A 15,460-nucleotide genomic window follows, 5' to 3' on the forward strand; every position below is an offset into this window, starting at 1 on the left:
CAACCACCAACCACAATCACACTTTCACCAATCACACCCTAACCACAATCAACCACTACCATTATTACGAACCATCACACCTCCACAACAAACCACACACACACACACACACACAGCCACCACCAACACACACACACACACACACACAACCACACACACACACACACACACACACACACACACAGCCACCACCAACAACCACACCCCCCCCACCTCACCTTCACTACCAAGGACGAGATTAATTTCCTTAATCTAACTCAAGAGGTTTAATAAGCAGTCCCTCAGTGTCAACTTCAGGTGCCACTCACAACACATCTTCCGCCTCTGAAGAAAAAAACACCCTGTAAATATTATCCCCACGAACACCAATATGCAGTGGATGTGTTGGCTCAATGTCTTTTTATCTGGGCTGAGGAGAGACTATAGATCTGCACGAAACATGTAAATAAAAAACATAATTATATTTTCATCTGATTTATAATTTATTTGGGGTCGTTCAGGTGTAAACAACTATAGCTCACCCGTCTAACCTGAATTTGAAAGACATTTTTTTTTGTATGATGTCTAATTTACGTTAACTTTTGAGGACATCTGCTTGATTATTTATAGTCTACATTAAAGAAAAGGACATCCGCATAACCTCTATAATTTATCTTTGAAAATACCTGTAGGGAATTTAATTTACCTTTGAGAATACCTGTATCAAACTTAATCTACTTTTCAGGACACTTACTCATCGTATATGAAACTTAATCTACCTTTGAAGACATTTATGAGAAACTAAATCTACCTTTAAGGACATCTGTAAGAAACTTAATCTGCATTTGAGAACATCTGCATCATATGAATCTACTTTATCTTAAGGACATCTGCATAATATTCACCCCCCCCCCATTTAACTTCTCACCTGTATGAAGTTTTAGCGCATCTGTCTCAACTTTGGGGATAATGCTCATGAAATTGGGCAAAAGTCTAATGAGTCGTGAGGCCAAATATATCATCTCATTTACTCAGAGACCAAAAACAATAGCTTAAGTGATTTTCTGATAACCTAATGGTCACTGTGGAACATTCATGGGTACATTGGAACGTCCATGGCCACTGTAAGACGTTTATGGCCACTTTGGAACGTTTATGGCCTCTTTGGAACGTTTTTCTGGCCACTATTAGGCGTTTATGGTCACTATAAGAAATTTATGGTCACTGTCAGACGTTTATGGCCGCTGTAAGTCGTTTAGGGCAACTCTGAGACGTTTATGGTCGCTGTAAAACGTTTATGGGTACTGTTAGACGTATATGGCCACTCCGAGACGTTTAAGGCCACTGTAAGACGTTTATGGCCACATTAAGACGCTTAAGGCCACTCTGATACGTTTATGGCCACTGTAAGACGTTTATGGCAACTGTTAGACATTTATGGCCACTCTGAGACGTTTATGGCTACTGTTAGACGTATATGGCCATTCCGAGACGTTTATGACCACTCCGAAACGTTTACGGTCACTGTAAGACGTTTATGGCCACTCTGAGACGTTTGTGGCCACTCTGAGACGTTTGTGGCCACTGTAAGACGTTTATGGCCACTGTAAGACGTTTATGCCCATTGTAAGACGTTTATGGCCACTGTTAGACGTTTATGGCTATTGTTAGACGTTTATGGCCTCTCTGAGACGTTTTTGGTCACTCTGGGACGTATATGGCCACTCTGGGACGTATATGGCCACTCTGGGACGTATATGGCTACTATGAGACGTATATGGCCACTCTAGGACGTATATAGCCACTCTGGAATTTATATTGCCACTCTGAGACGTAATTGGCCATTCTATGACGTACAATCACTAATCTAAAAATCTTGATAACCTCAGTTCAATCACTCTACACCTGCGAATCCAATCTTAATCAAAGCCAAAAATACAGATCCCAGTGGCAGTGAGGATAATAACGTCGTATTTCAGCCAGATTAAATCGGGGAAAAGTTGGCGCCATCCACCTGTGAAATACCTCAGAGTGAGAAGCCTCTTGATTAGTGCTGTGAGTGGCAGGAAAATTGTTTGTATTTTTTTGTCGGGGGACTGGCGGAGGGTTACGGACCACACTGTGAGGTCATTTAAACTTGCACTAAATCTATTTTGTATTTAGATCAATGGATAGATAAATAGATAGATAGATGCATAGATAGATAGATAGATAGATGTATAGATAGATAGATAGATAGATAGATAGATTAAAAGTAAATTATATAAATAGGCAAAAAGATATAAAGACAGATAGAGAAATATATGGATAGATATATATAATTATTTGATAACTAGTACCTGTCGTCTACATTTACCTATGTCTGTCTAAAAACTCCAACCACTGTCTGTCTAAACTGACGGGGGTTCTGTGATTCCCCCCCTCCCCCTTCTTTTGTTCTCTCTACTTTTATATTTGTTATGTGTTTTCTATTTATCGATTTTTCTCTTGTTATTAATTGCTTTATTTATTTTCCCCTTTTCGTCTTTTATTTTCCTCTCTCTCTCTCTCTCTCTCTCTCTCTCTCTCTCTCTCTCTCTCTCTCCATAAAACCCCTTTCTATCTTCTTGTCTCTCAACCGTTCCACCAACTCATTTACAAAACTCAAGCATTAATCTTACTTATCGAGAACCAATATCGAGATAAATGAGACCCCCCGAAAAACAAAACAGAAAATGGGTCTAAATTTCGTCGCCTCTTACGTCACAACTAACTATTTTTATGTAAATTACTAGAAAAAAAATGCTTTGTAATTCAATATACGGAAAATAATCGTGAAGTATATTTTATTTAATCAGGCCTGATGTAATCTACTGTATAAGGCGAGACTGATAATAATAATAATAATAATAATAATAATAATAATAATAATAATAATAATAATAATAATAATAGCAGACTACGCCAACTGTAGGCAAAATAATTAATTCAGGTCTTTAACCAATAAGACAATAGCGTGGGAAAATTCAGCCAATAAGAGAACAGGAAATCAAAGAATGGTTTTTGCCTTGACCTTCAAAGGATACGTGAAATAAGCTTACCAACTCAATTCCTTTCGTGCTTCGCAAAGTTAGTTCTCTTATTGGATAAATTTATTCCCCCGGTGTTATTTTATTGGCTGAATGTTCCAGTGCTGTTGTCTTATTGGCTAAATGTTCCTGCATTGTTGTCTTATTGGCTAAATGTCCTGTGCTGTTGTCTTATATGCTAAATTTTCCCGCGCTGTTTTCTCATTGTTCTCTGAATGGCTAAATGTTCCCTTACTGTTCTCTGATTGGCTAAATGTTCCAATACTGTCCTCTGATTGGTAGGTTAGGTAAGCATTAGGGTGGATAATCTTCAAGTTAAGGAAGTTGGAGAGCGAATCTTCAGGTGATCCATATAAACAATCAATCTCTTCACCTGTTGAGAGCGTGAGGACCTACCTGTAACACAGAGGGCCGTCGACGTCAGCCACCCCAGCAGCAGCAGGACCTTGTTTTTCCTCAGCATCTCTCCATCTGGCGGTGACAGGAGGGGGGTGAGTAATGTCTTGTTGTATAACTTGACCTAACAGTTCAACCTAACAAAGACTACTTAGAATATAAACCTGAACTAAATTAATTCATTTAATCTAATTGATCCTAACCTACCCCAACTTAACTTAACCTAACTTAACCTAACCTAACCTAACCTAACCTAAACCAACGACTGTAACATAATTTAGCCTAATATAAACTGATTAAATCTGTACATTTACCTTAACAAAATTAATCTAACCTTAATATTTACAAAATTAAAATTACATTCCACGTAATATAATCTAAATTATTCTAACCTAACCTGACCTAACGTGACCCAGCAGTAGGAAGGTCAAACACACACACACACACAATAAAATAATGGTATACGGGAACCAATCAGCTCACACCATCTTCGACGTGGACCAATCAACGCAAGTCAAAATTCACGTCATAGTTTGCCAGAACCAATCAACGCACGTCATACCCTCATGGAAGCTGATTTCTTATTTATTTATTTATTTTTCTTCAGCCTCTACGTCCGTCCGTCCTGAAGGTAATTTTGTCTGTGCTAGAATGAAGACAAAACGTTAGTGTTGTGAAACTCACTCTGGGCCGCCTCATTACTGACGAAATTACGCCACTCTCAGCGTCGCGTCCCAGCCAAAGTTGTGGTACCTCTTGGGGGAGACTCGGGCTGTGAGGGATAGTGCGCTGGGACGGGAAGGAGAAGGTGGGAGGGGAAGAAGATGGTGGGAGGGGAAGAGGAAGAAAGGAGGGGAAGAAGAAGGTGGGAGGGGAAGAGGAAGGTGGGAGGGGAAGAAGAAGGTGGGAGGGGGGGAGAAGAAGGTGGGAGGGGAAGAGGAAGGTGGGAGGGGAAGAAGAAGGTGGGAGGGGTAAAGAAGGGAGGAAGAGGAAGGTGGGAGGGAAGAAGAAGGTGGGAGGGGAAGAAGAAGGTGGGAGGGAACATTGTGGGGGGGGGGAGAAAATGGGGAAGGGGAGGGCAAAAACAGGAAGAAGGTGGGAGGGGAAGAAGAAGGTGGGAGGGGAAGAAGAAGGTGGAGGGGAAGAGGAAGGTGGGGGGGAAGAAGATGGTGGGAGGGAAGAGGAAATAAAGGTGAGGGAAGAAGATGGTGAGGGGGAAGAGGAAGGTGGGAGGAAGAGAGGAAGGTGGATGGAAGAGGAAGAAGGTGTGGGACGGGAAGGAGAAGGTGGGAGGGGAAGAAGATGGTGGGAGGGGAAGAGGAAGAAAGGAGGGGAAGAAGAAGGTGGGAGGGGAAGAGGAAGGTGGGAGGGGAAGAAGAAGGTGGGAGGGGAAAAAATTAACTTGGCTGTCTGGGATGTAGCGAGAGAGAGAGAGAGAGAGATAACTATGAAAAACGAGAGGGAGGGAAAGAAATAGTAACAGCAGTGTGTGTGTGTGTATGTCCACATTGACTTCACGTATGTATATATTGTATGTATAAATAGGTGCTTTGCATGTGTATATATAAGTATATTCATCACAACTAAAATAAAATAAAATACAAAAGCTCTGAAACAAAACAGTATCACACGCCGGCCATCAACACCTGCTTGTGACTTTCCTCCCAACCCTCTCGTCTTACTCTCCTTAATATTTACAAGTTGTGGATAACATGTGTGTTCAGGGCGGGTGTTAGATGGTTGTGTTCAGGGCGGGTGTTAGATGGTTGTGTTCAGGGCGGGTGTTAGATGGTTGTGTTCAGGGCGGCGTTAGATGGTTGTGTTCAGGGCGGTGTTGATGGGTTGTGTTCAGGAGGGGTGTTAGGATGGTTGTGTTCAGGGCGGGTGTTAGATGGTTGTGTTCAGGGCGGGTATTAGATGGTTGTGTTCAGGGCGGTGTTAGATGGTTGTGTTCAGGGCGGTGTTGTTAGCAGCTGTGTTCAGGCGGGTGTTGGGATGTCGTGCCCAGGGTGGGTATTAGATGGTTGTGTTCAGGGCGGTGTTAGATGGTTGTGTTCACAGGGCGGGTATTAGATGTGGGTGCCTTGTGGGCGGGTGTTAGATGGTTGTGTTCAGGACGGGTGTTAGATGGTTGTGTTCAGGGCGGGTGTTAGATGGTTGTGTTCAGGGCGGTATTTAGATGGTTGTGTTCAGGCGGGTGTTGGGGATGGTTGTGTTCAGGCGGGTGTTAGATGGTTGTGTTCAGGCGGGTGTTAGATGGTTGTGTTCAGGGCGGGTGTTAGATGGTTGTGTTCAGGGCGGGTGTTAGATGGTTGTGTTCAGGCGGTATTAGATGGTTGTGTTCCAGGGCGGGTGTTAGGATGGTTGTGTTCAGGGCGGGTGTTAGATGGTTGTGTTCAGGCGGGTGTTAGATGGTTGTGTTCAGGCGGGTGTTAGATGTTGTGTTCAGGGCGGGTGTTAGATGGTTGTGTTCAGGGCGGGTATTAGATGGTTGTGTTCAGGGCGGGTGTTAGATGGTTGTGTTCAGGGCGGGTATTAGATGGTTGTGTTCAGGGCGGGTGTTCACGGGTGTGCTGGCCTAGTTTACTCGTACAGTTATTGCTGGAAGGAAGTCATTACTCTCCATTATACCCCAGAATGTTATAGAAGGAGAGATCATTATACTGGGAAATATGATGATATTCCCGGGTAACTACGCATACCTGTGCCAAATATCTTAATGTTTATATTAAAACATCTGTTACCCGAAGTACCAGGTATATATATCGTAAAGATTTGTTCTTATGTTTAATTCAGAATAGTTTATTATAAATATAGTGTTTTGAGAATAACACTTAATAAAAAAGAAGGAAAAAAATTGTTTGGGATGAATATTCTGTTGGCAGTGGGCGGGTCACGAAGGTTCATATGACGTATGCAAATCTCAGAGCTCTAACGTTTGCATTTTTGTAGGATGAAGTAAGTTGTGTGTGACTGTTTTTAAAGGTCAGAATTTAATGCTACTCTTCCTATTTACTGCTAAGATCCTCCAATTATCATACTCAGGATGTTATTCTACTTCCTAAGAAGCTTGTAATCAAAGTTTATTAGACTAAGGTCTTTATTCACAAACAAAGTCCTCCCTATTCCTGAGACCTCACCCTTATACCTGATAATTGATTGATGTACTGTACAAGACACTTAGGCCTTATTGTAAATGCATTGGAAGTGGCTGTTTTCTACGATAAGGATATTACTTTCAGCCCAAACTATACTATTATGATAATGAGTATCGAGGGTTGGCATATATTATGAAAAGAAGATAAGTTCGTACCACTAAAACCTTTACAACGCGAGTAATTAAGAGCGCCAAGCGATATCGTCCTCCTTAGTGTTGCTACGCTCGCAGCAGGAACGCCAGACGAATGTGTTCTCGCCTCCTGCATGACTACCCGTGCGTGTTTTCAAGAGAGAAACACGAGTCACGAGGAAGGACCTACAGACCTCACGGGGCTGGGAAGGAAAGAAGGTTGGGCAGAAGGAGGTCGCGTGTAAAGGTTGCGACTCTCCAGGGAGAACTGGCTGCTAAAAATTACTTTCAATTTCCTTGACACCGAAGTTTCTGAAGTGAATCTAATATGGGAGAGATTTGACAGTGACTGGAGGAGGGTGAAGGAGGGCGGAAGGGATGTGCGTGGAACCTTGGTTTTAAAGGAGCGTGGGAACGTAGTTTAAAGGAGCGTGGAGCGTGCTTTCTGAATATCAAAGTGTCCTGTTTTATTAGGAGCATGGGGAGCGTTGAGGGCGTGGTTTCAAAGAAGCATTGAGGACTTGGTTTCAAAAGAGCGCTGAGGGCGTGGTTTCAAAAGAGCGTTGAGGACGTGGTTTCAAAAGAGCGCTGAGGACGTGGTTTCAAAGAAGCGTTGAGGGCGTGGTTTAAGGGAACGTTGAAGGCGTGGTGTTGACGCTACAAAGCTAGACTGGAAACTTCCTTGATTTCTACGTTTATTTAGTTACATTATAGTCTCGTTCTCTCTACGCAGACACTACGGACATAAACATTTACAATAAATAAAACAAAAGCTTAACTTACATATTCTGACAACCCCTTTTCCAAAATAAATCGAACTTATGGACGATATAAAAAAAAATATATATAGTAATAACTAAAATATATGGGATTAAATTTCCACCCCACCCCTAGAAAAAAAATCTAAATACTCCACCACTTACACAATAAAGTGAGATTTTTATTGAACAATTAAAGAGAGTTACTTCTTTTATTACTTTATTTCTCAGCGTAGCAAACTGCACCTGCCTGATCATTAAACGCTAATTGCCAGCGTGATGACTTTGTTTTGCAAATTGGACTAGGCGGAAGACTTATTTCCAAAGTCTGGGAGGATCCGAGAAGGACTTTTGTGTTTCCTTGTCCCGTAAAATTGGCTCAACAAGAGGACTCACTCGTCTAAAAAGCTTCACTCTAACATGTTGTATTGCCTTTTGTTGCCTCAGAGGAACACCAGTAATGGGTGGATATAAGACCTATTTTTAAGTTGGGTATTGTTTTGAAAATTGGACAAAATTAGAGACCAAATTACAATTACAAAGATCTTTTTTTTTACGGTCTAGTTTGTAAATTTGTCAACGTTCGAGACCAATTTACAAGGCCTGGATGAAAGACCTTTATTTTTACTGTCTGGTGTGATAATTTACCAACACGGAAGACCTACTTACAATGTGTAATTGAAACATTTTTTTTACGATCTGGTTTGTAAATTGATCAACGCTAGAGACCCATTTACAGTGCCCGGAGAGAGCCCTTTTCCTGTTAAGGTCTGTTTACAAATTTGTCAAAACTGGAGATAAATTTTTTATGAAAGGCTGGGCCCCAAGATCTGTTCTTTCTCTTACCTCTGGGAAGAACTAGAGACGATATATGACGGAGACGCAGAAGAAACAATAACAACAGTCAAGGAACACTTATAAAGACAGCAACAATAACAAATATCTTCTTACACAGCTACAACAACATCCATGGGACACTCAGAAGCCACGGCTCACTTACAAAACAACAACAACCAAAGTACCGTTACAAACAAGTCACCCAAACCGAGGCTTTCAGAGAACTGAACATATTTCAACATGGTATTTTAACAGGGTATTAGTATACATGTTAATTAATGTTAAGCGCTTAATCATCGTTAAAAGCCTAACTGTTATTACAGACTTTATTAATAGTGATAAAAAGCAACACAGTTTATTAAATGTGTCATGTATTTTACGGATGATTGTGACGTAGAGGAAATTTGAGTTTATGTTGGATTTTTTCCTCGAAAATTCCCCCCCCCCCGTTTCTGTTACGTTTTCTTTCAAGTTATGTTACGTTTTCTTTCAAGTTATGTTACGTTTTCTTTCAAGTTATGTTAAGTCATCTCTCAAATTTAGTTACATTTTCTGTCAAGCTCCGATACATTTCCTTGGTTGGTCGCAGAGGATGACCGGGAGGACGAACCGTGCTAAGACAGACAGACAAACACAAACAAAGAAACTGGATTACACTCTCCCTTGCCCTTTCTCTTCCTTCCACGCCCTTTCTCTCCCTCCCCTCACCCTTTCTACCCCTCCCCACACCCTTTCTACCCCTTCCATACCTTCTGTTTCCTTCCCAGACCCTCCTTCATTCCTTCCCTCCCCACCTTCCCCTATACTTCCTCTTTCCCACCTTCACCATCCTCCGTTCTTCCTTCTTACTCCTTCTCCCACAGTTCCTCCTTCCTCCCCCAGCCTCTTTCCCGCATCAAAACACACCAGAAGGGAGAGGGTCGGGCCGGGGAGGGGCAGGGGGAAGGAGGGGTCGGGCCGGAGACGGGAGGGGAGGGGCAGGGGGAAGGATGACCTCATTAAATAACTAATTACTTATTCATAGAGCCCAGCTTTACGTAGGTGCGCGGAAAATTACAAGTCATTGTATACAGCAGGTGTCAAGTCATTTCCATTTTACATTTTATTAATTTAGGAAGTAATTTAGGAGTAATGATAACACGGAACAGAGGGACACGCGGAACATGTGAACACACGGAACATATGAACACACGGAACAGAGGAACATACTGAGGGAGGGGGATATGCATTATGAAGTGGTTAATGTAGAGATAGTTAAGGTTTATTGTTTTGATTGTAGGTTAGGTTTGGTTAATTGGTTTGGGTTAGTTTAGGTTAAGATTAATAATTAGTAGGATACGTTAGTTTGTGAGGTTAGGTTAAGATAAGTTATGGTTAGATTTAGATTAAAGTTAAGTCAGGTGAGGTGAGCTGAGGTCAGGTCAGGTCAGGTATTCTCCCAAAACTAACAACCAACCAACATTACAACCTCAACCACACAAACACTACAACACTACAATTTCCTGTTACCAAGGTTAATTAATTTCTAGGGTAACAAAGCATTAACATTTACTTCAACTACTCGAAAAAAAAAGTACAGCATCACAATCACTGAGAGGCCGTAATGTAGGTGTCAGCTGAGTGCTATTGTCGCCGTGGTTGTTGCAGAAAATATGATTAAATTTGAATATGCAAATCAGGGGTCTGCCGTATCCTCGTCACGCCATCTACACTATATTTCTCCATGCTGTTTAGTGATATTGTATACATATGCTGTGATAGGGCCTGGCGTCGTGTGTGTGTGTGTGTGTGTGTGTGTGTGTGTGTGTGTGTGTGTCACCAAATAATTAAGGACACAATCATGTCCGGTATAGGTATAGCAACACTCTATCATGCGGCTTCTTTATTTTAGGGGGTCAAGGCTTGGGGTCAGAGGTCAGGGGTTAAGTTCATGGGTCAGGGGTGAATTTCAGGGCTATCACTTCAGGATGGTCAAAACTCACAAGCCAGACGTGTGTGTGTGTGTGTGTGTGTGTGTTACACCATTTGCCTCCGTCTACCCAGCAGTAATTGGGAACCTGGATGTTATCAATTTGCGGATCGTGTTCCAGGTTAATAGTTAGCCAGTGCAGTTGGCGAGTTGTCCGGTCTTCTCGGACTATTCCTTAACACTGAGTCAAGCAACTCGTTAACTTAGGGTGTGGTTGTTGTGTTGGCGACAGCTTCTACACCTTAAACAAATTCACGCCGAGATGGCCTTTGAGTCGGCCATCCTCGTACACGACGGACAACCATCGTAATGTGTGCGTGAGTGTGTGGGGTTGCATAGATCACACACACACACACACACACACACACACACACACACACACACACACACACAAATCTTTCTTCCAAACCATAAATCAACTAGACCATCCCTCACACAGACGCAGGATGAAAAAAACCCAGGGCGTGTGAGTTTTACATCTACCAATATGGCGATAAAAAAAAAAGAAAAAAGAGAAAAAATGAAAAAAAAGAACAAGCAAGATAAACAAACAAAACAGAGTAAAAAAAGCGGAAAACCAATAAAAGCTAAAAAACCAAAAACAATAAAGGCTAAAAGAAAACAGTCAAACAAAAAATACCTAAAAAATTAAAAGGTTAAAAAAAAAAAAAAAGATGAACAATAACAAAAGAAAAACAAGAACAATATTAAAACAGAGACTGAAAGAACATCTGTGCGTTCGTGTAAAGTCCAACACACATGACATATATTTTTTAACACCACCACCCACCCCCCAGAACACCGCCAAGTCCGTTCCCCAAAATTCTACCCTTGAGAATTATTATAACTTAATAACTTGGAACAAAATAACATCACAAAAATAACCAATAACATTTTCGATACAAACTTTTTAGGAAGAAAGGAGGAGAGGAGGAGGAGGGAAGGAGAAACAGAGGGAGGAGGAGGAGCAGGAGGAAGGAGAAGGAAGAGAAAGGGGGGAAGAGGATAGAAGGAAGGAGAAGTAGAGGAGGAGGAGGGGAAGAAGAGGAAGAGGAGAGGAGAGAGGGAGAGGGAAGAGTGTGAGGGGGAAGGGGGTGGAGAAGGAAAGGGGCGGAGAGGGAAGGGGGTGAGGGGGAAGCGGGTGGAGAAGGAAGAGGGGGGAGGGGGAAGGGGGTGGAGGGGAGGAAACCAGGTCATCCCTACAAAGTTTGAAGACTCGTTCACCGCTTCAAGAGTTAGCGCTATCACTCATGGGATAAACGAGAGAGAGAGAGAGAGAGAGAGAGAGAGAGAGAGAGAGAGTGTGTTCGCCCTACGAGTTTATCTCTATGGTTGATATATTGAGTTAGGTTAGGTTAGGTTAGTCTAGGTAAGGTATGGTTATTATTCTTTAGATTAGGTTAGTATTTGCATTAATACTTCAAACGAAATTTAAAAGTAGACACACAAGTAATCTCCAACGCCAGCACAAACAATCACCAATACCAGTACAGGCAATCACCAACACCAGCACAACCAATCACCAACGCCTGCAGAAGCAATCAACAGACTTCACCCTGTCCTCTGCTTGTGGTGAAACTCTAATGCAATATCTACTAAATTCATCTACCTTCTACTTATTCCGTTATCTACTTGTCTACTTATTCCCTGTTTATCTACCTATGTACTGATTTCGTTTATTTAACTGTCTGCTTATTTCGCTTATCCATTTATTTTGTTTATCAACTTGTCTACTGATTCCGTTTATCTACCAATTTTTATCTTATCTCCTTATTCTTTGTTTACCTACGTACCTACTTAATTGATCCATAAATTCATAAATAATTGAGAATAAATTGCCAAAAATATGCTATTTATATTTAAAATAAAAAAAATAATCAGTTTCTCATTTCAATTAATTTTTCTATTTTTTCATATAGGTTTTCGATTAGCTAAATCCTATAAATAGTTTTCTAGATAATCGTCAAACTGTTTTCAAATAATTTCTCGCTTGACTTACTTCTGTAAACTATTTCGGGCACTTTCTAGTTTAATTGAATCTCTCTTTCCAGTTTCAAATTGAGTATCGCTTGACAGAACCTTCAGCCTTTTCAAGTATAGTAGTTTCTCGTTTGAACAAAATTTCTAACAAATTTCATATACAATACCGTAGTCTCTCGTTTAATCTATTTTTCTCGTTAGATCTAATTTTCTAACTAATTTCATACAAATTCTTGCTTGACTTCAACCAATTTCGAATTTTTTCTTAATTTGACTAAACCCTATTATCAACTTCGAATAGGATTTCGTATTATTACAATAACCTATTTTAATTGATTTCTCGAGTGTTTACACCAGCTTCCCAAAATACTTACAATGGTTTCTCAACTCATTAAACCCTTCCACAGGCTGTTGTCCCCAAGCACGCAACACTAAGACAGCAGATTGGTTAGCTGAACGGACACTTCTTCAGTGTTAAATCTATCGTATTTCTATTCAGATAATTTAAGGGTTAATAACTTTTCTGTGTTGATCTCTACTGTACTTGATGAAGCTATAATTAACATGTAAAACGTTCTGGTAACCTAAAATGTTGACGAGAACAAGAAAAATATTATAAAATTTCAGCGACATTTCCACTTCCCTGCTTGACTTCACGTGACCAGGTGTTTATGTCTCAGAATTTGTTCATCAAGTTTGTGTTATATTTTTAATATTTTTATTACCTGTACGTTACACAAACTAATATTTACTTTCCCAAGTAGATAAATTAATAGAGATCAACATAAAATTTTTATTATCCCTTAAAATATCAGATATATTAAATATTGAAGAACTAGTGAATGTTGTAGCGTCCGTCAGCCAACCAATCAACTGCCTTGCTACAAACTGACCCTAGGCCTCAAGCTACGAGTGAACAGACTATAACTGGTTTAATAAAGTTTTCCTTTCATTAAACCATTTAGCCAATTCCCAATAATTACCTCATTCGACTAATCCCTCTGTTTAACCTGTATCAAATTGTTTCTCATTTGACTAAATCCTCAAAACCAATTGGCAAAAAAAAAAAAAAAGAAGTCTCGTTTGATTACATCCCTCCCTCCCTTTCCAAATGACCACTAATATACATAATCCACTTCCAAAAAATAATTAACATCTAACACAAATGTCTTTTTATAGCTGTTTTTCACTACTGTATCATCATTTGTTGTGTATATATATTTATCAACCTTAACCTATCGTAATTTGGTTGACCTGAGGTTAATGAGTTCCCAAATTAGCGCTGAAAAACTACTAATTAGATTCTATGGACTCAGTTTCTGGGGTCTAATTTAACGTATGATACTTAAACTTAGATGGTACTGGTTAGGTAAGGTTAGGTTAGATTAGGTTACAAAGAGGTTAGTTTGTCGGAACTGGGTTAGGTTGGTCTAAGTTAGATTACGTTAGTTCATGTTGGGGGTTCGGTTACGTTGGGTTAAGTTAAGTAATAGAAGGGTTAAGTTAAGGGTTGAACAGTTGGCAGTGGATTAGATTATAAGTTAAGTTAGGAGTGGGAAAGATTAGGTTAGATTAGACTCGGGATAGGAGGGTCAGGGGGTTAGGTTTCATTAGGTTAGGTTGTGAGGTTAGGTTGTGAGGTTAGGTTGTGAGGTTAGGTTAATTTCCGAATCCAAGTAATGACGAAAATCCTCCCAAAATGATACAAGTTAAGAGAAATTCACAAATCACTTTTACCTGAACACTCATGTGCTTGTTGCAGTTGTTGATGATCAGCTGCAGCTTTTAAACGAAAATCTTGATACGTTTTGCAATTTTCCTGCTGTAATGTACGACTGTCGCTGTTGGCGGGGAGTGAACACGCACAGACCGGGGAAGTGGTACTTGAGCGGGCAGTGACACCTCTACGCAACGTTGGTGACGGACAGTGTCAGTCTGTAGGCAGTGACATTCCTTATGACATGCTTGACACAGGAAATTAAGCAGCTGGAACTGTCACTTCCACAACCGGTACACAGAGACAAAGCCACTAACCCACACGGTACACAGAGGCAGTGCCACTAACCCACACAGTACACAGAGGCAGTGCCACTAACCTACACAGTACACAGAGACAGTGCTACTAACCCACGCAGTGCACAGAGACAGTGCCACTAACCCACACGGTACACAGAGACAGTGCCACTAACCCACGCAGTACACAGAGACAGTGCCACTAACCCACACAGTACACAGAGGCAGTGCCACTAACCCACACAGTACACAGAGACAGTGCCACTAACCCACACAGTACACAGAGGCAGTGCCATTAACCCACACAGTACACAGAGACAGTGCCACTAACCCACACAGTACACAGAGACAGTGCCACTAACCCACACATTACACAGACAGTGACCCACACAGTACACAGAGACAGTGCCACTAACCCACACATTACATAGTACACAGTGCCACTAAACCACACATTACACAGACAGTGCCACTAACCCACACAGTACACAGTGCCACTAATCTACCCAGTGCACAGTGCCATTAACCCACACAGTACACAGTGCCACTAACCCACACAGTACAAAGTGCCACTAACCCACACAGTAAGAAGACATTGTCACTAACTCACATATTACACAGAGACAGTGCCACTAACCCACACAGTACAGAGTGCCACTAACCCACACAGTAAGAAGCTACCTGACGCCTGAGAGAGGGAGAGCTTCACACTGCCACCACACACCACGACCACCAGCCACACACTGCTCTCCTCTCTCCCTCACTCCCTCTCCTCCACCTCCACGCGACGCTCAACATTTGCTATGCACCTGTCTGTCTGTTCACCAGCTCTTAACATATGCTATGCACCTGTTGTGGCTCTACACCAGCTTAAAAGAGTGTAATTTTTATTGCAAGTGTCTCCACGTGTTCTCCAGATATGCTATGCACCTGTCGGAGGGTTCTTCACTTCCACTTTACATTTGCTATGCAGGTGTGCCAAGATATGTCACCTCCTTTTTCCAGTCGACATTTGTGATACACCTGCTTGAACACCCTCCTACTCCAGCATTTACTATACAGATGTTTACCTAAATGTTGTTTAGTATATTTGCTACAAAAAAAAACCTATTGTAAGGGTGTTTGAAAAGCGGCCAACTTAAAAAAAAAAAAACACATTCGCGGTACAGGT

At 41.3% G+C, this 15,460-nt stretch overlaps 1 protein-coding gene across 1 annotated transcript in view; it reads right to left on the reverse strand.

The window, feature by feature from the left end:
• LOC121857180 (uncharacterized serine-rich protein C215.13-like) overlaps nt 1–15,025 on the reverse strand; it is a 29,758-nt gene extending 14,733 nt beyond the window's left edge. Inside the window, exons 1-2 of the mRNA XM_042353120.1 lie at nt 14,952–15,025; nt 3,444–3,518 (exon numbers count right to left, since the gene is read on the reverse strand). Of these exons, the coding sequence (XP_042209054.1) occupies nt 3,444–3,510 (67 nt within the window). The 5' untranslated portion in view covers nt 3,511–3,518; nt 14,952–15,025. The remainder of the gene's footprint in view (nt 1–3,443; nt 3,519–14,951) is intronic.
• Between the last annotated feature and the right edge of the window lie 435 nt (nt 15,026–15,460).

Source organism: Homarus americanus, unplaced genomic scaffold, assembly GCF_018991925.1.
Source record: "Homarus americanus isolate GMGI-L3 unplaced genomic scaffold, GMGI_Hamer_2.0 scaffold1024, whole genome shotgun sequence".
Lineage (NCBI taxonomy): Eukaryota > Metazoa > Arthropoda > Malacostraca > Decapoda > Nephropidae > Homarus > Homarus americanus.